Source organism: Eulemur rufifrons, chromosome 18 (genome assembly GCF_041146395.1).
Source record: "Eulemur rufifrons isolate Redbay chromosome 18, OSU_ERuf_1, whole genome shotgun sequence".
Classification (NCBI taxonomy): domain Eukaryota; kingdom Metazoa; phylum Chordata; class Mammalia; order Primates; family Lemuridae; genus Eulemur; species Eulemur rufifrons.
The window spans coordinates 13,397,203-13,423,724 of NC_091000.1; the positions used below are offsets into that span (position 1 = coordinate 13,397,203).

General features: G+C 38.2%; 2 protein-coding genes across 5 annotated transcripts; one reads left to right on the plus strand and one right to left on the minus strand.

Moving 5' to 3' along the window:
• Nucleotides 1–4,347: 4,347 nt before the first annotated feature.
• On the plus strand, nt 4,348–7,280 carry ANKRD37 (ankyrin repeat domain 37). Of its 2 annotated transcripts, XM_069493064.1 has the most exons (5): nt 4,348–4,454; nt 4,665–4,817; nt 6,000–6,091; nt 6,627–6,830; nt 7,066–7,280. In XM_069493064.1, coding segments are annotated over exons 1-5 (477 nt in total). In that variant the 5' UTR covers nt 4,348–4,427; the 3' UTR covers nt 7,067–7,280. The 2 variants fall into 2 exon arrangements, with proteins under 2 accessions (XP_069349165.1, XP_069349164.1); XM_069493063.1 differs by lacking the exon at nt 7,066–7,280 and having other exon boundaries at nt 4,428–4,454; nt 6,627–6,834.
• On the minus strand, nt 7,224–26,041 carry UFSP2 (UFM1 specific peptidase 2). 3 transcript variants are annotated; one of them, XM_069493062.1, is made up of 13 exons: nt 24,819–24,838; nt 24,592–24,624; nt 23,246–23,324; nt 22,480–22,663; nt 22,334–22,400; nt 20,250–20,407; nt 19,498–19,690; nt 18,003–18,149; nt 13,814–13,978; nt 13,475–13,599; nt 12,018–12,094; nt 11,004–11,128; nt 7,357–7,513 (listed from the first exon to the last, which is right to left on the minus strand). In XM_069493062.1, exons 3-13 carry the CDS (start codon nt 23,307–23,309, stop codon nt 7,427–7,429), a joined length of 1,392 nt encoding a protein of 463 aa, XP_069349163.1. In that variant the 5' UTR covers nt 23,310–23,324; nt 24,592–24,624; nt 24,819–24,838; the 3' UTR covers nt 7,357–7,426. The 3 variants fall into 3 exon arrangements, with proteins under 3 accessions (XP_069349161.1, XP_069349163.1, XP_069349162.1); XM_069493060.1 differs by lacking the exons at nt 24,592–24,624; nt 24,819–24,838 and adding an exon at nt 25,945–26,041 and having other exon boundaries at nt 7,224–7,513; XM_069493061.1 differs by lacking the exons at nt 24,592–24,624; nt 24,819–24,838 and adding an exon at nt 23,815–23,919.
• Nucleotides 26,042–26,522: the final 481 nt, after the last annotated feature.

The window sequence follows — 26,522 nt, forward strand, 5'->3', positions numbered from 1 at the left end:
ATTGTGAATGGTGTAGGTGGTATAGTATGTGAGTTTTTGACAAATAATAGTTTATTGATAAGAGTACTAAAATTAGCCTAATGATGAATAACCTTATATAAAATGCTCAATGACAGGAAAGGAAGAATGATTTAAGAGTAGAAGGATTCTATAGAGACTGGGGATAGAAGTTAGCTCTACTTTTCTGGCAATTAGCAGAGTCATGACAAAACTGCAGGCTAGAGCTGCCAGGTGAGGGCCAGATGAAAATCAGTCTTTCCTCCAAGATTCAGGTAAGTTATGACTCCTCTGCCCTTATGCCTTCACAGGGATTACAATCAGAATGGAAGTGAAAAAGAAATTAGAGAGTCTGTTATTTTTGTTATTAATTTATATTTGTTGATGCTTCTAATTGGCTCTTTCGGCACTTAATAGTTAGCCTAATCCAATACTGAAGTAATGTATAACTGTATGTATTTAAAGTTCTTTTAAAACTGAGGTTGGAGGCCAGGCGCGGTAGCTCACGCCTGTAATCCTAGCACTCTGGGAGGCCGAGGCGGGCAGATTGTTTGAGCTCAGGAATTCGAGACCATCCTGAGCAAGAGTGAGACACCACCCCCCCCCGCCCCGTCTCTACTAAAAATAGAAAGAAATTAGCTGGACAACTAAAAATATATAGAAAAAATTAGCCGGGCATGGTGGTGTGCACCTGTAGTCCCAGTTACTGGGGAAGCTGAGGCAGGAGGATCGCTTAAGCCCAGGAGTTTGAGGTTGCTGTGAGCTAGGCAGACGCCATGGCACTCTGTTAGCCCAGGCAACAGAGTGAGACTGTCTCAAAAAAAATAAAATAAATAAATAAAAAAATAAAGCAAGACAGAGAAAAGGTGCAGAGAGGAAAAAGGGGTATTCTAATTGAAATCAGGAACAAAACTAAGATTCCTGGTATCATCACCATTATTATGCACTAATATTTTAGAAAGTTCTGGGTGAAACACAAAACAAAAAGGATTTTAATTATTTAAAAAAAAAAAGAAACAAAATTATCTTTCTTGTAGGTGATGATCGTAATTTTGAGAATCCAAAGAGATCAGCTTAAGGACTGCCTGAATTGATTAGTTCAGAAAAGTGACAAGATAAAAAATAAATTAACAAAAATGAAAAGCATATCTTTACTAGCCAGTGAGAAAATACATTGCACAAAGAATGCTCATTTATAACGATAAAGCAAAAATATAAAATATGTAGGAATTTCAGAGAACTATGACATATATGGAGAAAATTATTAACATTTAAAAAATTAATGAATACATGATCCAGGCATCAGTCAGAGCCCCAGAAAATGGTGGGCTGAGAGGATAAAAGAAAAGGCTGGGCCCCATCCTAGCCCTGTGCTCTTGGGAGCAACCTGTCTAGGCTGGCAGCCACTGGGCAGTTGGATTCCAGCCATTTCAGTGCCTTAGAAAAGCAGCCAGATGGTGTTTTAGTCTTTCCATGAGCTGGAGCCTCACTAGTTCTGGCCCATACTTTTGCATATAGGAGACGGGTATGCCCCAACGTGGTCCCTAGACCTTGAAGGCTGCACTCTCCAGCAATGTCCACGACTCTTTTTTTTTTTTTTTTTTTTTTGAGACAGAGTCTCACTCTGTTGCCCAGGCTAGAGTGAGTGCCATGGCATTAGCCTAGCTCACAGCAACCTCAAACTCCTGGGCTCAAGTAATCCTACTGCCTCAGCCTCCCGAGTAGCAGGGACTACAGGCATGTGCCACCATGCCCGGCTAATTTTTTCTATATATATATTTAGCTGTCTATATAATTTCTTTCTATTTTTAGTAGAGATGGGGTCTCGCTCTTGCTCAGGCTGGTCTCGAACTCCTGAGCTCAAACGATCCGCCCACCTCGGCCTCCCAGAGTGCTAGGATTACAGGCGTGAGCCACCGCGCCCGGCCTTACGACTCTTGTAAATATGTAGGGGTCAGTAGAAACGTAGTTGCTTTGGACTTTCTGAAATGACTGGCTGGTGATGAAGAGCTCAGGGACCAGCACTATGAAGGATGTTGAGCTGAGGACAGAGTTAAGTGGACACCCTAGAAACATGTGTAGACCTTATGTTTATTACTATATAAAAATAAAGAAGGGGAGAAAATACCATAGCTGTAAATACATCAAAACAATTGTCTTGGGTTGTGGAATTATGTACAGGTATTCTGTGCCGGTACAGAATTATGTCCAGTATTATGTACTATTCTGGGGAACAGATGTGCTTTAGATTTCAGAAGTGTTCGGATTTTGGAAATGTCATACTATATATATATATATATATATACACACAAAACATGTAACATATGTATACCATGTTGCAGAACATCCTTAGCATGGTATAGGATAGCACTCTTTCACCATAATTATCTCTGCAGTAAAGTGTAATATTGTTCACATAAAATGGGATAAATAAACACTAAATATAGTCTCAGATAAGTGCAGGTCAGATGATCTTACTGCCTTAAGAATTACAAAAATACTTGTAGATTCAGAACTTCATGTATTTTAGAATTGCAAATAGTGACTGGACTTGCAAATTTCTATGTTTCTCAAATTTTCTGTAAAATAATGTTATAAGGGTATAGATTTACTCATCTTAGCCACAGATGGATGGAGAAAAGGCAGTTTCTCCTTGTCTACAACTGCACTAGTCTTCCCCATAACTTCCCCACCCCACTGGCTAATTGAAGCGAATTGGACTTGTTAATTAAGGATATTCCCTTTTTTCCCCATTAAAATAATTTCAAAATCTCTTTCACATTTAGTCTTCTCTGGTGTAGAGGTTGATGAGAACCTGCTGTCTCCTTTCGGCCGCAGGAGGCAATCCTCACGGACTTGAGTCCTTGCAGTATCTCTGCACTGCCATTCTTTATCATAAAAAGCTATTATAAATAGTTTAAATATTAAAAATATAGAATATAAGCTCGATTCTATATGTATGTTTAACACACATTTATGTTTAAATATCCATCTGAATAAAATGTTTAAAACTATCTCTTGGGTCACTCCCTAAGTATAACAACATAAATTTATGATTGCACAATTATTTTATGGCTGTTATAAAAACATAATATACTGTAACTAAAATTCGAACTAAAAGTCTACTTATCTTTAGAAAACGAGCCTGTCTTCTGAAAGCATAATGATAAAATACTTATGTTTCCATCCTCCTCTCAAAGTTATCACTAGATAGAAAGGAATTACTAAAGATTTTAGGGAAAAGAAATACATGGTGGGAGCTTTAGTTTCGAGCTGGTTTAATCTGAAAAGAGGGCTTAGGAAGAGAGGCAAGGCAATAGATACGACGTCAGGGGCTACAATTTCAGTCACGTCACCTGTTCCCATAGTTTTACAAAAAGGAATGACTCAAGCTGAGCACTATGAGCTCCAGGAGAGCCAACTCCCCAGCCCTGGTCGCCCTGCCCGGCGGTCCCCACGTGCAGGGCCGGTCCGCTGCAGGAACTGTCCCGCGACACGGTGAGGGCGCCGACCGGTTCCCTGCTTCGGGGCCCAGCTCCTGCACTCATCAGATCGGACTCACATATTTGACCTCCCCGCACGCGGGGCCCGTCACGGTGCTGCGTCCTGCACAGGGACTCCAGACGGGGACTGCACCGTTACCCCCAGGGGTCCTGGCCGGGGGGTTCGTTTCACTGGGGGCAGGGCAACCCCGCGGTAAAACCCAAGCCCTCAGGCCCGCACTCGCCACCCTCCAACGCCCCCGTTTCCTTCCTCGATGCCGCGGGCCTCGGAGACAGGCGAGCGGGGCGATTTCGAAGCCTCACTCCCGCGGAGGGGCGGCCGCACCACGCACGGCGCCGTGGGAGAGAGCACTGATAGCTGCCCTGTTTCCTGGTTACGTGCGTGCATGCAGAAGCCAAACCTTCGCCCGCCACTCCCGCTTTTCCAGAGGGATTACAGGGCTGGGCGCACTAGTGCGAGACGTGTGAAACTGAGCGCGCCTCATGGCGGCCGCCAAACCCCCACTGCTCCGACTCCCGCCCCCCCCAACCCGCGCCCTGAATGGCGCACGCGCGCTAGGGCTCCCCAGGCGGCCGAGGGCCCGGCCCCGAAATGGGCGTGCCTAGAGCCGCTGCCGCTGACCAATCGGCTGGCGGACCTACGCGGCCACCTCTCTCCCCTCCCAGCCCCGGCCGTGCCCGGCGGGTTCCCGGCGCACGTGGCGGTGTTTGTGTACGTGCGGCGACCGCAGGGTTGGGGAAACTCCCCGCAGCAAAGGGTGAGGCTGCAGGGGCGCGGCCAGGGCTGGGGCGCTGGGGCCAGGGGCCGCCCCGCTACCCCGGCAGTCTTTAAATTCTCCCGTACTGTGCACTCTTACCTGCCCGCTGCAGCGAGTGTCCCACCACTCTGCACTTCCAGAGACGCTTGTCATCTGCTTTAGCCGGGAAATGCTGTTGCTTGATTGCAACGCGGAGGTGAGACTCGTGCCCTTTTGGTCCTTGGGGCTAAAGCTTCCAGATGTCTCTTTTCGGGAGCCCTGGGAAGGGTGATCGTGGACTGGCCACTGGGCGCTGCCTTGTCAAGCCTCCTCAGAGTTGGGTTTGGAGTCGGGAAGGGGTTTCAACCCGGAGAGGGCGCAGGCTGCGCAAGGCGAGAGAGGTTCTGGATCTGTTCTCTTCCCTCAGGTGGATAGTCTGAAGCATTTGCTGGAGACGGGGACCTCGGTCAACGCACCCCCGGATTCCTGGGAGCAGTCGCCTGTCCACTTAGCGGCAGGTGGCGGCCTTGCGTACTTTCTTCTCTGGCAGCTGCAAACCGGCGCTGACCTCAACCAGCAGGTAACTAGGTAACGGATTGTTGCTGTGTACAAACCTCCCCTCCACCGCAAATCCACACAAAACATTTCTTATACGCCAAAAATGTTTAGTTGTTTGAGTTGTTTTAAACATGTCTATGGCAGCGATGTCCAACGGAAATAGAATGCTAAAGAGGTATGTAATTTTAAATTTTTTAGTTGCCACATCAATAAAATAAAACAAAACATGAAATCTTAGTTTAACCTAATTTATCCAAAATATTATCTTTTCAATATGTAATCAACGTCAAGCAATTATTGATGAGGTATATCATTTTATTTTTACTGTGTCTTCACAGTCTGATGTGGCAGCATATCCCAATTCAGACGAGCCACATTTCAAATGCACCTTAGCTGGGCGTGGCTATCACACTGGACAGCACAGGTCTACAGTTTATTTCAAAAGAAATGATTGCTACATTACCAAAAGTCTCAGTATAGCAACTGAAATAACTTGTGAGACATGCCCACAGTCATTATGGTTTCCTAAAGAACTTTCTTATGACCCTAGCACTTTGGGAGGCTGAGGCGGGCAGATGGTTTGAGCTCAGGAGTTCGAGACCACCCTGAGCAAGAGAGCGAGACCCCGTCTCTACTAAAACAATAGAAAGAAATTAGCTGGACAACTTAAAATATATAGAAAAAATTAGCCGGGCATGGTGGCGCATGCCTGTAGTCCTGGCTACTCGGGAGGCTGAGGCAGGAGGATAGCTTGAGCCCAGGAGTTTGAGGTTGCTGTGAGCTAGGCTGACGCCATGGCACTCTAGCCTGGGCAACAGAGTGAGACTCTGTCTCAAAAAAAAAAAAAAAAACCAAAAAAACAACAAAAAAAAACTTTCTTATGGTAGTTCACATCTTCCGTTGAGTATTAAAGTATGGCAAATTTTAAATTATAAACCTTTGACTTCTGTAGAATTCTACTTTGCTTTTATTCACCTAAATTTTAATGTGGATGTGGTTGCATGTTTTTATTAATGAAAAATTTGTATTAAAAGCACATAAAGGAACTTAGCAAAAATAAATAGATTGCATTAAAAAATTAAGTCCAGTAGAATGCAATTCTGACTATAAATAGCTCAAATAGCTATTCCCAGACTTTACCTACAAACTTCCACAGAAAGTATTTTGGGGAGAGACTCTAAAAATGCACTGTCTTATCCTTAAGGATGTGTTGGGAGAAGCTCCACTACACAAGGCAGCAAAAGTTGGAAGCCTGGAATGCCTTAGCCTGCTTGTAGCCAGTGATGTCCAAATTGAGTAAGTATAAAGTCAGCAGTTTCAAATTTTATGTTTTCTTGGATTACTCAGACTCTTGAAGCTTAATTACATGTACTTTAAAACATAATGCTTGCCTAATTGATAATTTAGTCTCTTCATTTAAATGTTAATGTAGACTGTTAGTGATAATCTAATAAAATTCAATCTGAGTAAGTAAAAAATGGATCGTGAGCAATCAGGTGCCATCCTGTTCATTATGGCAGTATTCTACTTCAGTTTTGGTTTAGGAAAACCCATTCTATGGAAGTTCTCATTGACTACCTCTGGGTACTCATTCACTGTATTGAACAACAAATACAAATACTCTTATGTTCATTTACAAATGGAATGCCCACTCTGTGCTGGACTCTGCCACCACTGAGGATATGACAGTGAGCAAAACTGAAATTTCCCTATGTGTCCTTTACCTCTTTTCTGCAACCAACATTTCTATGAGCCCCAAATTTCTTAGCTAAAAAGATATAACAAAGACTAAATTATCAATTTTTTAACTCAATTTTTGTCATAATTTCAGTTTATGTAATAAGGATGGGCAAACAGCTGAAGATCTTGCTTGGTCATGTGGATTTCCAGAATGTGCCAAGTTTCTTACAACAATTAAATATATGCAGACAATAAAATCAAGTGAACAATCCGATAGAGATCACTGTGTTCCGGTGCTTAGACAGAAACGAAGTTTTGGAAGTGCAGAGAATACAAGCGGGAAAAAGAAGTGTTGGTGAGTAACACTTAGCTGCTGCTTTATGCCTCCCTCAAGGACCTCCTGTTTAGCATAGAATTTATTGTTCCATTTAAACACGGACACTCTCATTTCTAGTATTAACACTTTAATGCTGGTTATAGTTACTACTGCTAGATTCTAGGGACCAAAAATTGGCCTGCATGGTGGAAGTTTGGGGAGAAAACCTTTTCTTTTAAGTGTTTAATGTTAATACAATATTTTTTAAACACAGATACCTTGTTGGTTATGAAGAGTTTTGAAGAATGCCTTCATTTCCTGCAGCCCTACAAGCTACTGCTTTTGGCTTACCCTATGTGTCTAAACTCCTAAGGAGGGGGAAAACTTTCTTCCAAGTGAAGATAACATTTAAGAATACATGTATTTACATGCCTGTAATATTCTGGTTGTACATGCTTTGTCTTCTAAGTTATTAAAGGAATGTCTAAAGAATAAATTCTCTGTGCAGTATTTATAACCCTTGAAAAAAATCAGTTCAAACCATCAAACTATACCCAGAATTTAATCTGAAATTAAACTTATCCTTTATTAAATTTATAATACCACTTTACTGCAGTCTTTGACTCCAAGACACTTTAAATAATATTTGGTCGCTGAGGAAGGCATAAGTTATAGTAAGCATCCTTGTTCCAAAAGTCTGGACCCTTCCATCCACACCAGCCCTGGACATGAGAGAAGGGGAAGGAAAACCTTTTAAAAAGTTAGAAGGCTACATGGTGGAAATTACAACATGAGGCTCTGTCAACAGGACCTGGGAATAAGACTCTAAACACCCATATAATTCAAGGATTTGAATTCTTACTAAGAATAGAAAAGTAATTTATTTGGATCCATTTAAGGTAGATTTTAAAACTTTTAATTCTCTAGAAATCATCAAAAGAGAAAAACTTCCCTATAGTAACTGTTACTCTGGATACCATATTCTATTGATTCTCAGACATACAGTTTTACAACTCTGGGAGTTGATGGCATGTCGGTGGCATGTGATAGTTTAATTGGCAGTCTGTTTTTCTTGGTAGTCCATAAAAGACCACTCAGTTGTATATTAGATATGATGAAATATGGTGATGAGAAATCTCAGCTTTCCCCATGAGTTGCATTCTATGCCCTTTCATTTCCCTCAGGCTATATTCAATTCTACTTTCCATTTTTCATGTCAGTATTAATCCTTTTCCTCAGCAGAGAAAATTACTTTCAAACAAAATCTCATTTAGAATATGAAAGTTTATCAAATTTCTTCTGGAACCACTGATTTATTTTTTTAAAGAAGAAAACTTGAAGAAAAAGCTGATGGCCAGTCTCTGTTATATCATTCTCAACTGAAATGCTTTATTTGAGAAACACCTGTAAGGAGGCTAGCTGAGGACTCTTAAAATACCACTGAGTGAGAGACAAACAGCAGTCTTACTCCTTGCTCTAACTCTGAAGCTGCTGGGTATTATAGCATGGACCCAGAGTCAAGAGTTCATAGTTTCTGTAGAAGATAGTGTGTTAGCCACCCCCCATCCCTTTTTTTTTTTTTTGGAGACAGGCTCTCTGTCACCAGACTAGATAGAGTGCAGTGGCACAATCATAGCTCACAGCAACCTCAAATTCCTGGGCATAAGCGATCCTCCTGCCTCAGCCTCCCAAGTAGCTGGGAATACAGACATGTGCCACCACACCCGGCTAATTTTTCTATTTTTTATAGAGATGGGGTCTTGCCCTGTTTGACTATGTTGCTCAGGCTGTTGTCAAACTCCTGGCCTCAAGTGATCCTCCCACCTTGGCCTCCCAAAGTGCTAGGATTACAGGTGTAAGCCACCACGCCTGGCCTTAGCTCTATTTTGTATAGTGTAAAGGAGGGAGGATTGAGTAGAGATGCTGTTTTTAATTTTTTTTAAAAATAAGACATACATTATGAAAATTCAAATAAGATGAAATTAAAAAACAAAAACATCCTCCACCAGTCCTCCTCCTCCTCCCTAGGTAACCACCATTAACTTTGGTTTATTTTTTTTTAGACCTGTTTCTATACATAAATAACATTCTATTTATCATCTCATTTTTTCAGCAAAAATTTCTCTAATAAATTTAATGCCTTAAAATCTGTTTTCTTAATAGACAAATATAAAGAAGGTTTTGGTATCTCTGTTTTAACTTTTTGTGATCCTTTCACACACGTAGGCCTTCTCCATGTAACCAGATCCAATTTTTTAAAAAAGGGAAATGGGTAGAAAAAATACCAAAATGGGAGCACAATGCTGCTTTCTTTTGAGATGACTGGCCTGGGAACTTCAAAGAGGGAAGTTTCACCAGAGGGTCAAGAGAGGTCAGGCAGAGGCAGAACTCTCCTCTCGTGTCCTAGATGCACGGAGTCCAGTGAGTCAATAGTTCTACTGACGGCTGGACCATGGCTTCATAGTTTCTTGTACGTGCTAATAGAATAAGGAGGGTTCTGCTGTTGTAAAGTTCTACAGAAATATAACTAGCAAAGAAGGAGACTGTAATTCTCAGAGAAAGTGATCAGGGACCATGCCTTACTCTGCTTCAGAAAACCCTATCTAGATAATCCCATCTAGTGCAAAGCCCCTTGAGCCAGCCAGAAAGGAGCAATTTATTATCTATATCACCCCTCCCCCCAATAAAAGTAATTAAGGCTTTTCTCCCTGCCTTTAAGATAAAATCTAAATGCCTGGCTCACAATGACTACCCTGCTGGACTGAGCTCCCGCCTGTCCTTCCAGCCTCACCTCTTCCCTGTGCTCTGGGCACCTGCACCTACCAATAGTTCGGGAACCCACCATGCTTTCCTTTCTCTGTGCCACGTGGTCCCCTGCAGCATCAGCCTTGTAAACCCTTGTAAGAGATGGCTTTTTTTTTCTTCTCGAGAATACTTTTTGGACTCTCCTCCTCTGCCTTCCTCCTCTGTCCTTCTACAGTAGACTCTGAGAGCTCCTTAAAGACCTTTTTTAGTACCCCTAGTGCATAGGATAGAGGCTAGCACACCTTAGGTATTTAATAAATGTTGAATGAATGAACACTTCGCTACAGAGAGTAAATATTACTATTTTCAGTAAGATGTGTACCAGTCAAAAATCTTTCATAGACTTTAAAATTCCAAATGAGAAAAATAAGATTTTAAGAACACATTTCTATTCTGTTTTATCATTAAGAAAAGACTTTAGTAAACTGAGGATATAGGAGTTCAGGTACATACACATTAAAAGCTCTTTAACATGTGTATTAAAATATTTTATCCTTAGGGCTTTAGCAACCTAATGCAGTTATATTCTTTGCAGCTTCTGAAAACACCTCATCAATGAATTTCAATGTTAAACCATCCAGTTCCCCAGGAATTCTGCTTTTAAAAAAGTGACCTAATTAAACCACAACTTACTTCAAAGTTCAGAGAAAACTTTCTTTGGTACTAATAAAATTGACATAAGCAACAACATGACAAAAATGAAGAGTAGTGGGTAATACGATATATTCATTAATTTATGGTTTAAAAGGTATGTATTCTCTTCAATTTCAATATATTTGGCAAAGAATATAGATGTTATCTAAAATTCAAGTTAATTATGTTTTATAATACTTTCTCTTAAAGATTTACTACAGAGTTTTCATATGTGAGAATGAGTTGCCTATAAATTAAATTTATATCTCCTTTAGCTGATAATGTAAGAACAAACTCATAAATATGTCTTAACTTCAAGTCCTTTATAGAATGAGATCAGATTATATGTAAATTCAGATTGGTCAAGCCTCCATAATGTCTAGCACACAGCTTAGCTATTTTTTTGTTAATTCTAAAATTATAAAAGTTTATATATTTTACTCTTCTATTTTAAGACATTGATATATATCAATACATTTATTTATGCAAAGCTGTAAAATCTTCAAAGGATTATATATATGAACTTTGTGTTCTATTATTAAGTTTAATAACTGAGTTTTAAAAACTCTAACCTAAATTTTGTCTTTTGCAATTTACTTTGTTCCCTCTTGTCCTCCCCTATAGAGAGATACTCGCTCACCACAGCCTTAGAACACCCCCTTACCATAAAGATCACTGCCCTGGGCTTATGGTCCTTCTGTGAACAGCACTTTGCTGTCCTTTATTTCGGGGTGCTTTGCCTTGTGTCTAAATTTGTGTTAAATGGATACTTACCTTTTCCAAAATAACCTGTAGATCTTCAGCTCCCGTATAATGTGGATCTAGAATCAGAAATTTTATCTGCCCTGTTATCTCATTCCATGCAACTCCAAGTATTGTGTGGGCCAAAACTCCTCCCCCTATAGAAGAAATATGAAATACAGAAGAGGGCATAAACCAATCTCAATTGCTTATTCAATTTAAATTTTAAAAGACTGATTACTTTGCCTATTAACTGATCTAAAACAGCATTAAATTGACTACCCTACACTGTAAAAGACCGCAATGTCAAATATACTCTGAAAAGATAAAATTACATCTTTAATACTTAAATGATAAAGCATATAAAGTTTATATTCAACTGCCAAATCCATAGAATTACCTAAACCAGATTTAGAAAGGGCCATAGAGGGTCCAAACTCCTCCCAACAGAGTAGCAATCACTGCTGTGGTCCCTCTCTTAGCAGATGGTCCAGCTGCCTCTGCTCTGAGTGACACAGCCCATCCACTCAGGAAGTTTTCTGATACCCTGCTGACATCAGCCTACCTCTATTTCTTACACACCAGTCTTAGCTTGCCTTCTGTCATCACAGGACAAGTCTTGTTTTTCATAGAACTATGCATCTTTAGATCAGCTAATCTTATTTTACAAATAAAGTCCAGAGAGAATATGTAATTTGCACAATGTCACACAGCCAGCCAAGTTAATGACAGAGCCATGACTTGTGATTCTCAGTTTAGTGACCATCTCCCTTTTTTAATACTGCTCTTAGCTTTTTAAATGTTTAAACACAGTTATGATTTCTCTTCTTAGCCTTTATTTCTTCTGGTTACTAGAACCTTTTTTGTTCAAGCTACCTTGGAATTTTTTTTTTTTAAATATCCAGAGATCAATATATACAGTGTAAAAGTTAATTTAAAAATGTTTAAAATGATTGATTTTATACAACATTAAATATTTATATTGGTGGTAAGTTTTACATACTTTCCACCCTACCAAAAGTGCCCAAGATGTCCAAAACACCTTACCGATCATAATCGGTGTTCCTTCAGTCTGGAAATGATTAGCCAGTTCCCGTCCTTGAGAGGCCATTTCGGAACCTTGGCTAGAAAGAAACCATTTTCAATCTGATGAACTACTTTCAACACGAAGGCCAAATAATAGGCTTGAGAGCTAATGTGTTCTACCTTTTTCTTTCTTGGTTTGTTATTAAAAATATATATATAAATGTAAGTAAATAAAATTAAGTGGTAGGGAACTGACTTAAAGAGCAATTTAAAGCAACATAAACTCTTTAAATATTCAAGGCCCCTAACTGTGCTAGGAAAGCAGCTAAAAGACCTTGATTTTCTGCTTCTGGAATTGCATAAAGAAGGTTCTAGATTTTTAACATGAGATTCAAACAGGTCACCTTGAAGCCCAGGAGGCTCTTATGGGTGGAATTAATTACCAGAAGAATAAGTTTTAAGTCCTGGGTTCTTGTCTTCTTGCTCCTGGACTTCTGAGTCTGTATTTCCTTACCTTTAAATTGGGACCAATCACTGACCTGTCTATATGACAAGAGATTCTAGGACTAAAATACATGTCTGTGAAGCCAGGGTGAAAACTGCAAAATGTTTTCAAGTGCAGCATATTATTTTTTAAGGAATGTTTGAATGTACTATGTAATTTCTACTTTCAAGAAGGGAAAGGAAGATGGACTGATACGGGAGGTATTTTGGGGGGGGAGGTTCCAAGTGGTGCTAAACTTTAGCTCTTGCTTAATGAGGAACATATAATAATGTTTTAATGTACCAAAACTTTCACTTTTTAAAAGTTTTTCACTCCTTAATCTGTCATTTGTTAGTACTGATTTCCACAGCCTTTCAGTACTTGGACAAAAAGAATAATGTTACTATAGTTATCAATAGAAAAGCTATTTTAAAACATAAGCTCATATAATAGGGAGTAAACTAGTTACGGTCATAGAAAATGGTATTAGTTAATTTATATTTTCTCATATTTTAATATTAAGATCATGTTAAAATATATTGGAAAGATAAAATAAGTACGTTATTAGGACACATTATTGAATCTATTAACATCTTAGAAAGAAAAAGAGCAGGAGGTAATAAAAAAGGTCAGACATAGATCAACATTTGATTTTCTTCTTTGAAGACTTTTTAAAGGCTTTAGTATTAAAAAATTAGACTTTCTATAACTTCAGTTAAAGCTAACATATTTCTAAGTTTACCTCTTCTAGGCTAAAATTAGGCCCAGACAATGCAAAGTATATATCACAAAGTCTATTCATAAACTTAAAAGTCTTCTAAAAATAACCAAAAAAAAATTAGGGTTAAAAAAATGACATTTATAAAGCAATGAGATAATGAGGAAGAAAAAGGAGTGAAAATAAATGAGAAAAGCTACCATTTTTCTATTATTTTAATAAAAATGACAAATGTCACTTTGAAATGATTTATCTAATTTCTTAAAGTGTCCTTACCTGACAAACAGTATTTTTGAAGTTATACCAATCAATTGGTTTAGTACCAGCTGTACCTCAATAGATCCAATCCATTGCCGTGATCCGACAAATGTTGCTGGTTTGTCACCGGCATCAACTAGAGCCTTTATGTTTTTAAAAATATAAAAAAAAAAATCCATACACAAGACAGCTATTAAAAATTACATTTAGGGCATTTTCCCTGATTACCAATACAAGGATACTTTTTCTCTTCAGAACAGAAATAAGTCTGCGCCATGAGGTAACAATAATTATTAATGGTATATGAAGAGTTAATGAAATGTAGTTGATTATAATTTAAAATGGCATGTTCTGTACCTGCTGAATTTCTCTGTGTGTCGGAATGGACCGCTCTGTGTATCCCTGGTGTTTGAACCAAGAGCAGATCGTCTGCAGAGATCGATAAGCACAGCCCCAGCCGTTGTCATCTATCCGATCCTGCATGTAATGGTGGTAACCATATGTGCCCTGCACCACATGAATCTATACAAAGAGAAGAAATACAGCAACACACTAACTTAAGATAGAAGTACATATTCTGTATATACAGCTGAGTCAGGCTGAGTTCTCAAAGCTAGACTGCTACTTTAGTTCCTTATAAAAATGCCTTAACAGAACTATAGTTTCATGTTATACCCTTGGGGCTTTTTATTCAGGACCCAACGTCCTTACTAAGGGGTCCAGCAAGACCTGCCTTCTGGCTTCCTCTCCAACTTCATTTCCTACCCTTTTCCCTGTTGCTTACTCTGCTTTCAGTTCAAACATACCAGGGGCAATCTGACCTTAGAGCCTTATGGTTCTCTTGGCCTGGAACTCTTTTTTCCCAAGTAACTGTACAGTATGCACCCTGTACAGTTCAGATGTCAGTGGCCTTGCCTGAGCATCCAACATACAAATGGCATGCCCACTATTTCACCACCCACCCCCTGCCTTGGCTAGCATCTGTCCTTGCTTTATTTTATTTTTCAAAGCACTTATCTCTATTTGTCATAATACTTATTATCATTTTTAAAATATCTGCCTGTCTACACTAATTTGTGAGCTCAGTGAGGGCATTTCTGGGCCTAAGCATCTTCAAGAGGCCTGGCACACAGGTGATATAAATGTTGATGAATAAATAATGACTGAATGAAGGACTAAAGGAATGAACAAACAGACGAAGGATCCATATAATGGGACAGAGGAAGAATGTTTCTGCAATTTTGTAAACCTGCCATTGATTATACCCCAAGTATGTTACTTAATGACTCTAAAATAAAGGTCAATATCGTATAAATTCTTACTTGTAGTATAGTGTTAAGAACGCACATGTCTTTTTGTATAAACTGGTATTATTTTCTAAAAATTAGGTGAGATGAGTCATGGGCAAAAATAGAACCCTCACCCCCAATTATAGAATATATATTCTATTCTAGCACAGATAGAAAATTTATAACTCAACCATGTGGCAGGCTAAAAGTGCCTCCCAAAAGATATCTACATTCTAATCCCTGGAACTTATGAATGCTACCTTCTATGGCAAAACAAAACAAAACAAAAAAGTATTCATAGACGTGATTATAAATTAAGGATCTTAAGAAGATGGGGAGATTATCCTGGACCATCCAGGTGGGCCCTAAATGCAATCACATGTCTTCCTTTTTTTTTTTTTTTCCTTAAGCCACCATCTGCAAGTAATATGTATTCTTATAAGAGAGAGGCATAGGGAAATTTGACACAGAGGAGAAGAAGGTAATGGGACTGAGGAGGCATAGATTAGACTGATGGGGCCACAAAGCAAAAAGTGCTGGAAGCCACCAGAAACTGGAGTAGTCAGGAATGGATTCTCCCACAGAGCCCGTGGAGGAAGGGTGGCCCTGCTGACACCTTGATGTTTGCCCAGTAATAATGACGTCCAGCCTCTAGAACTGCGACAGAACACATTTCTGTAGTTTCAAGCCACCGAGTTTGTGGTTGTTACTGCATTCAGAGAGCATACAAGTCTCAGTAAATTTCAGAGTCAGTATCACTTAGAAATTCTCTCTGACCAGTAGGCAAGAGTCAGAAACCAGTTAAAAAAATAAATAAATAAATTCCAACACATTTGGACATTAAAAACACTTAAAAATAACACATACATTAAAAAAACTATAATAGAAAGGTAAAAATACTTAGAAGTGAACAAAACTAAAATCCTTCAAATTAAACCTGTAGGATACAATAAAAACAGTGCTTTGCTTAAAATTTAAAACCTTACATTAGAAAAAGAAAGGTGAACAATAAACGAATTGTCCAACTCAAGAAGTGAGAAGAAAAACAATAAATCAAAGAAAGTAAAGGAAGAAGAAAGTAGAGAGCAAAAAGTTAATGAAATAGAACACAAAAGTTATAATAGAGAGGTTCAACAAAGCCAAAAGTTTTTTAAAAACAGAGAGAAGGCATAAAAAGGATAAAAAGAATGAAAAAAGAAAACATTACAACTACAAGAGGTATTAAAACCTAGGTAAATATAACTTATAAAAATTAAAAAGTCCTAAAGCCATTAAAACTAAATGTTATTAAAAATTTCCCACAAAGAAAATACTAGGCCCAAATTGTTTTAAAGGTGAGTTTAACCAATCAAGGAGGCATCCTGCCAGTTTTATATAAATTCCTCTAGAAAACCAAAAAAGAGGAAACATTACCCAACTCATTCAATGAGCCCGTTTATCACTGATAGAAAAACTAAAGAACAGTATAAGAAAAGAAAATGATAAGCCAATTATCAGTCACCAACATAGATGCCAAAATCTTAAAATATTAGCAAAAATCCAGAAGTGAGTAAAAAATAATAATGAATCATAACCAAACTGGGTTTATATTATGTATGCAAATCCACTGTTTAGATTTGTGCTGAAGTATTTAAGGGTAAATAGCATGATGTCTGTAATTTTCTTTGAAATAGTTCGGGGGAAAGAGAGAGAGAAATGAGGCAAATATTGCAAAGTGTTAACAACTGTTGCACTTATGTTTCAGCAGATATGTACAAGAATGTTCAGAGCAGGATTGTCTAAATAGCAAAAAACCTGGGGAAAAAAATCACACAAAGAGGTATTATACAGCAAAAAAGATAACTGAACTGAAGCTAGGCAAAATGCCATGGATAGATCTTAGAGTACATAATATTGAGTGAAAAAGCAAGTTGCAGAAAACTCCATACAGGTTGATAGTAGATAAGGAAGGTGTACACGGTCAGATTGGTAATGTTTTAGTTTTTAAACTAGGTAGGGGTTCTCCCTGGTACTCATTGCCTTACTATGCTTTATAGTTTACACATGTTTTATGTACATATCAAACATTGCATAATAAATATTTAAAAATATATAAATGCTTGTGTCTTTCCAATACAGATAACAAACCGGTTTCATTGTCAAAAATCAAGCATTCGTTGAATACCTATGTGTCCAGGTTCTTTGTAAGGAAGTATTCCCTTTGTAAATAACTTTTTATGGCAAGCTGGTCTGCCCAGAGCTCTTGCAGATGGAGCTGCTGCCCTGAGTGCACCCTAATGGCCAAGACCAAAAGTGGGCCCCTAACTCCTCTAGGCTAGGTACTGTATCATATATTCATTTTTAATTCTTAAGATTTCCTTACAAAGCTCCTGGACACTCAGAATGTACTGAATAAATCCCACGAAAAGATAGCCAACGCATTTTCTCTCTCTTGGGAATCTGAATTCAGACGTGCAGAGTGAACCAGGGTTACTTCAAGGATACATGTAGGCCAGTAAGAAAGGATCTCATGGCATTCAAGAATAGGAACACCTAGCACAGCTGGGCCTCTTAGAAACTAAGCAGCCCTGCAACAGGCAGCTGTCTCAGTCTCTCTCAAGGCCCACATGGACTCTTTCTTGGAGGGCATTTCTGTCGTTTCTGTGTGTATGCTTTTGATCCTAACTGGCCTCATCCTTACCTTTACTCTATCTTTTCTCAGCCTCATACCTTCTGTGTCCACATTGTTTCTGCTTGTGTATAACTTTTTCCTATTCTTTCACATAGCTGCTCAGTGTATGATTCACTTCAACTCCATTCCCTGCTTCTTACTGCCTGGTTCACTCTGCACTTCAATCCACTCTTCTTTGAGCTACGTTTATTAAGGATCTATCCCTTGCAACCAGGTATATGCTGCACAGAAAATAAGTCTAGTACCTTATAAGACTTATCTTACAGTATGGTTTGGGTAGACTATGCCCTTAATTAGCATGATTTTTCAGGTTCAGACTGAAAAAAATGGGAAAAGCCTTTAAAGAAACCAGAGGATGGAATTTTGGTAACAGAAATGTGGTATATATTATCTATTCCTAACTTTTTTAGGCCATTGTTAATTACTGCTATCTTAAGCAATGATTGTTAAAAGAGATGGGTAATAAATTATGTTTTAAAGATGACATACATTATGAATCAATGCTTACAACTTCTATTGGGTACTAACAAAAAAACTCATGACATTAATGATCGATTGAGTTCCATAAATAATTAGTTAAACTCACCATACCAGTTTCTATGTTAGGTGGATTAAGATAAGTATGTGGATTTCTAATGTAACCATCTTTGTATGGTTCATCTGGAAAGTGATAAGCATTAGACCTTTTGAAATAAGGTCTGTCATGAGGCAGATTGAAGAGATCATGTAGCTCCTAAATGAAATCAGAATCAATAGAAAAAGACAAAAAAGTTGATTTAGATTCCTAGTCAATAAATAATCTTAGACTAAAGAAGTTATAAAATATAGAAAATAACCATATATTGGTTATAAAAGTTTTCAAACACACTTACAATTTAATTCACTGAGGTCAAAGAGGGCGAAAGTTAAACTAAAACCAAGTAAGATTTATTTTTGTTTATGTGTATATGTGTATATTTGTATATGGATAGAAACTGTAAGGGAACAGAGAACAATGAAAATAATTTCTTAGAGTAAGAGAACTGGGATAATTATAAATTAATTATTATAACATAGTCTATTAAAATATATCCAGGCTAAAGACTGGTTTTGAAACAGTTTTGTAAATGAGTAAATTATAATTAACAATGATATATCAAAGTATGTTGAAAAATCACGTTTATAGTGTTTTACAAATACCTTATACTTAAAGCAACAGTGATTAAACTACAGAGAAGTTGGTGGTACAAAACCAACCAATATAGTATGAAAATAAAAATATGCATACGTATTTAAAATGCAATATTTTCCCAATTATATAAAAACATGTAATAGTTACTTTAAAAAGTTTGACATTTTGTCATATCTCCTACATATTCTAGTGGTTTGAATACATCAGCTCCTGTAGCTGTTGCCTCTGCAAAATCAACTCAGTTTGTACTTACAGAGAGGTACAAAGAATTAGAGTCATTATATCTCTTCTTAGGAATAGAGATTAGGAAGATGCTCCTTGGTATAATTTGATGGGTGCCAAGAAAGTCTATCAAAAAGATGTACTCTAAAACCAGTCAGTTTGCCAATAAATCTCACTCTTTTCAATCCTGGCCATGTTTTCTCCAAATTTCCTCAAATGAAACCAAAATAACCCTACTTATGGTAGAATATTACCATAAATCCTAATCAGAATTAGTACACATTCTAATTCCTTCCTTAACTGTAATCTTGTCTCTTACAAATCTGGAAGTAACAGTAGGGAAAAGAAATTTGTTAACACTCATCAGCTATTCTAGGCATGTAACCACCTTTTCAATTCTATGTTTCATTATGGAAATATATAAAAATTTCATAGACTATATGAACCAGATCGAGCATTTGAAATTAAAATGTCACATATGGGTTTAACATGTTTTTTCATTACTATTACAATACTTAAAAAAAGAAGTTCCATGAGGACAGAAATTAAATAATATGTAAAACTAATAGTCTACTTCCACATTTTTAAATTAAATCACAGAATAATTTCCAGTTATCAGAAATATACAACTAAATACAAAATGAATGATAGTCATCTTATTTTCTAAGAATAAAGGAACTGATTTTACCTTTCTATAGGCCTGAAGCTGACCATCTGGAATTCCTGACGGATATGAAATTGTTACAAGACTTTTTTGCCCTGGTAATAAAAAGTGCAGTGGTTCAGGAACCACAATAGATGTTCCTTTCATATATTTCAAAATGCATTTTTCCATATCAGTTAGTTGATTATGAATTGCATCAACTAGAAGTTTCCGAACTCTGTGGGGGAAATACATAACTGTATTAACAAAAGCTATAGTGGCTATGATAAATATTAATAAAAGTGTAGAGCTATTATATCCCTGCTATAGTAAAAAACTTGATTGGACTAGGTTTGTTAAAGGAAATCTAAATTATCCAATGTAAAATAAACTATATATTTGTTTTGTGTTGATAAAGGGAAATCCTTAAGGTTCTAGCATGCTACCCTACTTCCCCAGATAATAATTTAATTACTAGATGACTCTTACGTTAGTAATAAACAAGGAGTAAGTCATAGTAAAACCACCACCACCCTGGATATGCCTCTATGACATTTTTAAATGGGCTCTGATAACTCTGGGGAAAGGTCCTCATTTTTAGGGTTTTTTTTTTTTTTTATTTTTAGAGACAGGGTCTTGCTGTGCTGCCCAAGCTGGTCTTGAACTCCTGGGCTCAAGCAATCTTCTTGCCTCAGCCTCGTGAGTAGTGGGGACTACAGACGTGCACCATGTACCACCGTGCCTGGCTTAAGGTCCTCACTTAAATGTGGCAGTGGTACTTCTATAAAAATACTTACTTGCCCCATGTTTCTTCTGGAGCAACAGATACAACTGCATCAACTGGTAAAGTCATATTAACATAATGGTGTTCTTCGTTTTCCCTTTCGATGATGGGAGTCACAGCTGCCAGAGAGGTTGACATTTCCAGCATAAGATCTATATTTACTATTTGATGCTATATGGATAAATAGTAAGAGTCAACTTGTAGAAAATTGAACACTAAATATAAAGGGTAAGTAAAAGGACTTTTATAGGACAATATATAAAACTATATTGTAGTAAACTGTTTAAAAGCACAAATCTTATCTTAAAAAGAAATTCCTTTCTGCTTCAAAATAATCTAGGGAAAGTGATTAGGGAGTAAAGATGAAATTGTGCTGGTCATACGTTGATAAATGTTAAAGCTAGGTATAGTTTCACTATTCTTTCCACTTTTGTATAGATTTAAAATTAAAAAAAAAAAACAAATTAACAACATAAAATAACCACACACCAAAGGAGCTTTTAAACATTCCTGGTCTAAATACATAAAGATCTACAAACAAATATTAAAGTCTACTTTTTGATTTTCACAGTGGTATGGAACAATTCTGAAACTACTTTCTGTGTACTGAATAAATTTAGTAAAATAGTGAGGATACTGGTAGTCAGGCTTCTCACTGGGAAAAGGTTAGGAACTCTGGGGTTGAAGTGGAACAGGAGGTATCAGTATGATTTATATAGATAAAAATGAATGTGTTACATGCATGTGTGTATATATATGGTATGTATGTATATAAATGTGTGCTCCATGGAGAAATGACTGATTCCTGAGCTGGAATAGGGAAAGGACATATTGTACCTAGAACATCTGATGGAAGAAAGTAGGAAGTGCTCAAAGTTACAATGTTAGAAGGGTACTGAAGCCAGCTTGAAGAAGCTTCTATTGGCCAAATCTTGGAAAATGTGAGCATCAAAATAATTAATGATAGTTTACAGATTATAACCCATTTTAAAAATAAGAATCCATGCTTCTACGCAGATAATAAATAAGTAAAGAAAAGGAAAAGTTCTTCCTCACAGTATAATTTCATCTAATCAATATAGAAGGAAATGACAGAAAAATCACTTTGCAACCAGCAGATTAATATTGGATTCTGGCAAAAGTTATCAAAGTATGTTAAAAGTGGTAGGTAAAAATGTGATAAGGAATAAAATATATACATAGTCTCAGAGTATCTTCCCATGAGATACTAATTATAAGGGGGGAACCAATACCTTTACCATGGAGAAAACTGGTGGATACTATCGCAAGTAAGTGATTAAAGTTAACACCACCAATAACAGGAACAGATTGACAGCATATGTCTCTTTAATATGATGTGCTGAGAAGGAGACAACTTCACTTCTGTGGTATTCTTGTCAGTAATGCATGACCTGAATCTACTCTTAAGGAAGCATAAAACAAACACAAATTGAAAAGCATTCTACAAAACTAATGTGTAGTCTTGAAAATGTCAAGCTCCAACTACTGGCAATCTTCAAATCATTATCTCCAGCCCACAATTTTTTTGCACATTCCACATTTGTAAATTTAACAGCTCATCTGTACATCTTACTGGGGTCTTAAATGTGGCCCAAACTGACCTGTCTTCCCCACCTTCCATCTTTACCCAAGCAAGAAATTGGTCATGCTGTATCCACTAAGTTTCTGAGTCAAATCCATTGTATCACTTAGGTATCTCTTGTATCCATTCCCTCTTCTCTATTTCCATAGTTAGTGGTTTAGCTAGGCCTCTCCTAAAGAGGCCCCTGCCCACCTCTCCAACCTTATGTCTACCCATTCTCCCTCTACCAGCCTGGAAATACCATGGTCATACTAACTTCATACAACTTCTGCCTTAAACAAGTATCTCCATTTTTTACCTCTAAATTCTGGCAAAGTTTGTGGCACATGGCAGGTACTCAATAATATTGGTTCAAAAATCAATAGAACCAAGAATAATGTGAAGAAAAATAAATCATTTATTATTTATGTTACATATTATCTCTAAGATCTCACTCAGCTCCAAATTCAAGGATTTACCATTTTTATCAATAGAGAAGACAGTGATTTACTTACCATGTCTGATAACTTTTTGTCTTTCTTTCTCATGAATTTTCGTTTTATATCTTCTTCCTGCTCAAATCTAAATTTTTAATGCACAGATATTTATAATATGGAATAATGTTTTGAAAACATTCCTAGAAATTTTCAAACATACTCACTGAATAAAGCGCATTACGTTCTTACAAGCAGAGCTATCAGTCAGTTCTCCTGGAATGGTGTTTATGTCACTGTTGGGCCATATATACACTGAACTGTGGCAAATTCTGAACACAAGTGCATTTGAAGACAGCTTGGTAGACAGATCACTTAACACATGTTTTAGTGCCTTCTTGATAAAAAGTTCTAAATTGAAAGAACATAAACAGAAGTTAAGAAAAATCTTAAACTTTTCAACATGACTGGTTCCAAACGTAGACAAAAGTAGATTATAGTAAAACTGACGCTCAAATACCCATTCTCCATATTCAATAATTATGTTTGTTTGGCCTTTCTTTTTAAAAACTTGGGATAAAATTCAGACCACAAAATTAATTCTTATAAAGTATACAATTCAGTGGCATTTAGTATAGTTACAAGGTTTTATAATCATCACTATCTAATTCCAGAACATTTTCATCAACCCAAAAAGAAATCCTGTACCTATTAACAGTCACTCCTCATTCCCCCTACACTTTTCTAATTGAAAATTTTCTAATTCCTCCTCTACATTTTTTCCAATTTGCTCAGAATGCTCCATGAGTTGGTGGGGGTGCTGGAAAACAATGTCTAAGTTTAAATCCCATTTAATCCACATACTAACTATATAATGTTCCACAGTTTATTTATCCTATGTCTCACTCAGTTTCATTTGCAAAATGGAGAGAATCTCAGTATATTTCACCATCAATTTTATAATAAAAAGGGAGAATGTTTTGGAAGACCTACCATTAGCAGTAGCTAGCTGAAAAGCCAGATCGAGGCCTCCTCTTATTCTGAAGAGTATATCCATAGTTTCTGAAATCCCCTAGAACAAATAAAACCAAAATTCCTTTATTAAATGAAACAATCTCATCCTTATACAAATTAGAAACTAATTTAGTATAAGGTAAAGCATTAATTAAGCCTGACTCTTCAAATTATTTCATGAGTGAATTCTTTGTTTTAGGGAGAAAAACAAAACTAAATTCTAAATCAGGGGTTCTTAACCTTTGTTCCACACTGAAATCACCTCAGGAGCTTAAAATACCAATACCTGAGCTGTACACCAGAGGTTCTGATTAATTGGTCTAAGGTGGGCCTATGCACATATATATTTAAAAGTGTCCTCTGCCCCAGGCCAGTAATTCTAATGTGAAAAGGCTGAGAACCACTGCTGTAAGACAAAAATTCTATCATAGTCTTGATGGGTTTAACAATGACAAAAAAAAACCATCAATGGTAAAGAACTAGTTTAAGAGTGTGACAAGAGCACTGAACCCAACACCTGGTGATCAGAACAAGGAAAGGAAACTAACACATCACTGATGGTGGGAGTACAAACAGGCAAACTCTTCATTGTATGTGGCAATAAGAATCAAAGCCTTACATTCACATCATTGGTCTAGTGATTCCACATTTAGAAATTTAGTCTAAAAAATCTGCAAAACACACAAAGATTCGGTATAAGGATGTTAACCTGTCAACAACAGAAGATTGGTTAAATAATTATGAATATCATACAGCTATAAAAAATCATGTTTTAGATGAAAATTAAATGGCATAGAACAATGCTTGCAACTTATAAAGAGAAAAAAGCATCTCCAAAATGGAACTGATCAGCAGTTCTGAACTTGGGTCCATATGCTGAGTTTCAGGTAGTTGATGACATATGACAAATGACATGTATCATTTGTGTGTGCGTGTGTGTATGTGTGTGTGTGTATGTTTGGTGGAGAGAGAGAGAGAGAGAAAGAAGGAGGAGGAGGAAGGGAGAGAGAAAAAGAGGGGGAGGGGAGTGATTTCTTTTGGAAAAAGGTTTCAAAGATTTCATCAGGGCCTCAAAATATGTCCCAAATAGGCTGAAAAACCAGTAAGACAGTAAGAACCCTATTTTGAAATAAATTAGTAAGTGCTAACATCTGCTGAGCTCTTACAGTGTAAAAGGCATTATGCTAAATGCATACATTAATCCTCAGAACATTATGAAATAGGTACCATTACAATTTTCTCATTTTACAAATTCTTGGTCACATTTCCTTAAAGGTGTTGCTTTTACTAATTCTATAAATTTTAACCCTGCTGAAAGATCATACCCTTTGCCCCGATTCTACTTCTTGGAATTTATTCTAAGGAAACAAGAAAGGTTGGGACAAATTTAGCTTCAATGTTGTCCATTTACCATCATGGGATCAAAAAAATTGGAAACCACTTAAATAGCTATCATTAAGAAGTCGGTTAAATAAAGAACAAAACAAGTTTAAGATACTGAAGATAAAAGTTAAAAGGACAGGGAAGTGAAAATTTTAACTCATCTACTTACTGTATGATTTTGCACAATTTGACTAATTGCTCAAGTCTGTTTCTCTTCTGTAGAACTGGAAAAAAATATAACTTCCCAGGGTTGTTGTGAAGATTCCATAAGAGATCATACGTGAAAGCACTAGAGTCTCCCTAGATTTCTGAATTGAGATCTTCTCTGAAGAAATAATATTTAAACCAATATCTGAAGGGCAGGTACCAGTATTAACAATTCCAAAGGAAAGATGGCAGCTGGAGGCGGAAGAGCCCATTCCAGGCGGGGGCACCGACTGGTGAAGGCCCGCTTAAAAGACCACTTAGGAGACTGCCCCAGATGGTTAGATCTGATAGTGAGAAGAACAAGGATGGTAAGAGTGGATAGAATGACAATAGACAGACATTTAGAAGTACAATCCATAGGACTTGATTATAGATTGAATGTCAGGAGATGTCAAAGATAATTTTCAGGTTTTTGGCAGGCACAACAGGGTTGATGGTGGTGCCATTTACAGGGATGGGGGTTCTTGGAGGAAGGACAGAGGTGGAGTGAGGGGAGGTGGAAATGATGAGTCAGTTTTGAACTTGATGAGTTTGAAATACATAGGAGCTATCCAAGTGGAGGCACAGTTAACAGATTTGTGGGTCTGGAGCTCAGAAGAAAGGTCTAAGCTGGAGATACAAATTTGTAAGAAAGCATAGGGTGTAACGTTACCCTGAAGAACACCAACATCTAGGATAGGGATTGGACAACTTTGCTGAGCAATGAGACCCGACGGAGGGAAACCAGGAGAGTGTGACGTCACGGAAATTAAGGGAACAGAATACTGGAAGAAAGTTATGCCTATCTGTCCCAGGTTAAATCCTTCTTCAAAGGCTTCAAAAACGTCGAACAATCCCTCAGAATGCATTCACGAAGAAGAGGGGAAGGGAGCGCGTGTTCAAACCCAGTTGAGGCGGGAGGCATGGTTGTGGGGGGCAGTCTCCCTCCGGCCCCAGCGGGGAGAGAGCTGCCCTGACCGCGGAGTTCGCAGCCGTCATCTTGGGCCCCGGCAGGACCAGCTCCTCTCAGGGGCTGTGGAGCTGTACCCGTGGCGGCTGCCGGAGCCCGAGGGGAAGCAACGCGGTAGGTGACAAGCAGAGGTACTTACCATGTCCGCGACGTGGCGCTGACAGCGGCACTGACACCTGCCCACCGGTTCAGGGGGCCGATCCGGAAGTGGCGTCATCGCCAGCCGTGGGCGGGGCCTGGGCGGGCCGACTACAACTCCCAGCATGCCTGGTATCATTACGCCACGGGCGTACCACACTGCGTCTCCTTAAAGAGACGACCGCCCCTAACGTATTTGGAGTGGATTCTCCGGTACCCGGAGCAACGCGTCACAGTGAGGGCTCTGCGCGCGGACAGTTCGGAGGCGCTTCGCGGCCACGGCCTCTTGGGAGAGGCGCTTGCTCAATTGCGACTTGGAGCCCTCGTCGTTCCTGCAGCCCAGTTAACCCGGACTGGAACTAGAACCTCCTGATCTCAAGCACTTCCGAGAGGTGACTTGGTACTCACGGACACTAGGTGTTGCCTCTTAGATAACATTCCTACTCGGAGCCTCTATTTCCCTAAAGGGAAATATTCATAATTTCCTCATCATCCCAGCCAGAAGTTTTCTGCCCCTTCTTCACCCCGCCCCCCACCCCGACACTTTATACATAACCTTTCGAAGGGAACCTGCCATAT

Bases quoted from the DNA above. Each gene is read 5' to 3' on its own strand.
- ANKRD37 (XM_069493063.1), top strand. From the start codon at position 4,428: ATGCTGTTGCTTGATTGCAACGCGGAG. The intron at 4,455-4,664 runs GTGAGACTCGTG...CTCTTCCCTCAG, and splicing joins TGCTTGATTGCAACGCGGAG to GTGGATAGTCTGAAGCATTT. The intron at 6,092-6,626 runs GTAAGTATAAAG...TCATAATTTCAG, and splicing joins GCCAGTGATGTCCAAATTGA to TTTATGTAATAAGGATGGGC.
- UFSP2 (XM_069493060.1), bottom strand. From the start codon at position 26,022: ATGACGCCACTTCCGGATCGGCCCCCTGAACCGGTGGGCAGGTGTCAG. The intron at 20,408-22,333 runs GTAAGTAAATCA...TTATCCATATAG, and splicing joins ACAAAAAGTTATCAGACATG to CATCAAATAGTAAATATAGA. The intron at 7,514-11,003 runs GTAAGTATCCAT...TCTCATGTCCAG, and splicing joins TACAGGTTATTTTGGAAAAG to GGCTGGTGTGGATGGAAGGG.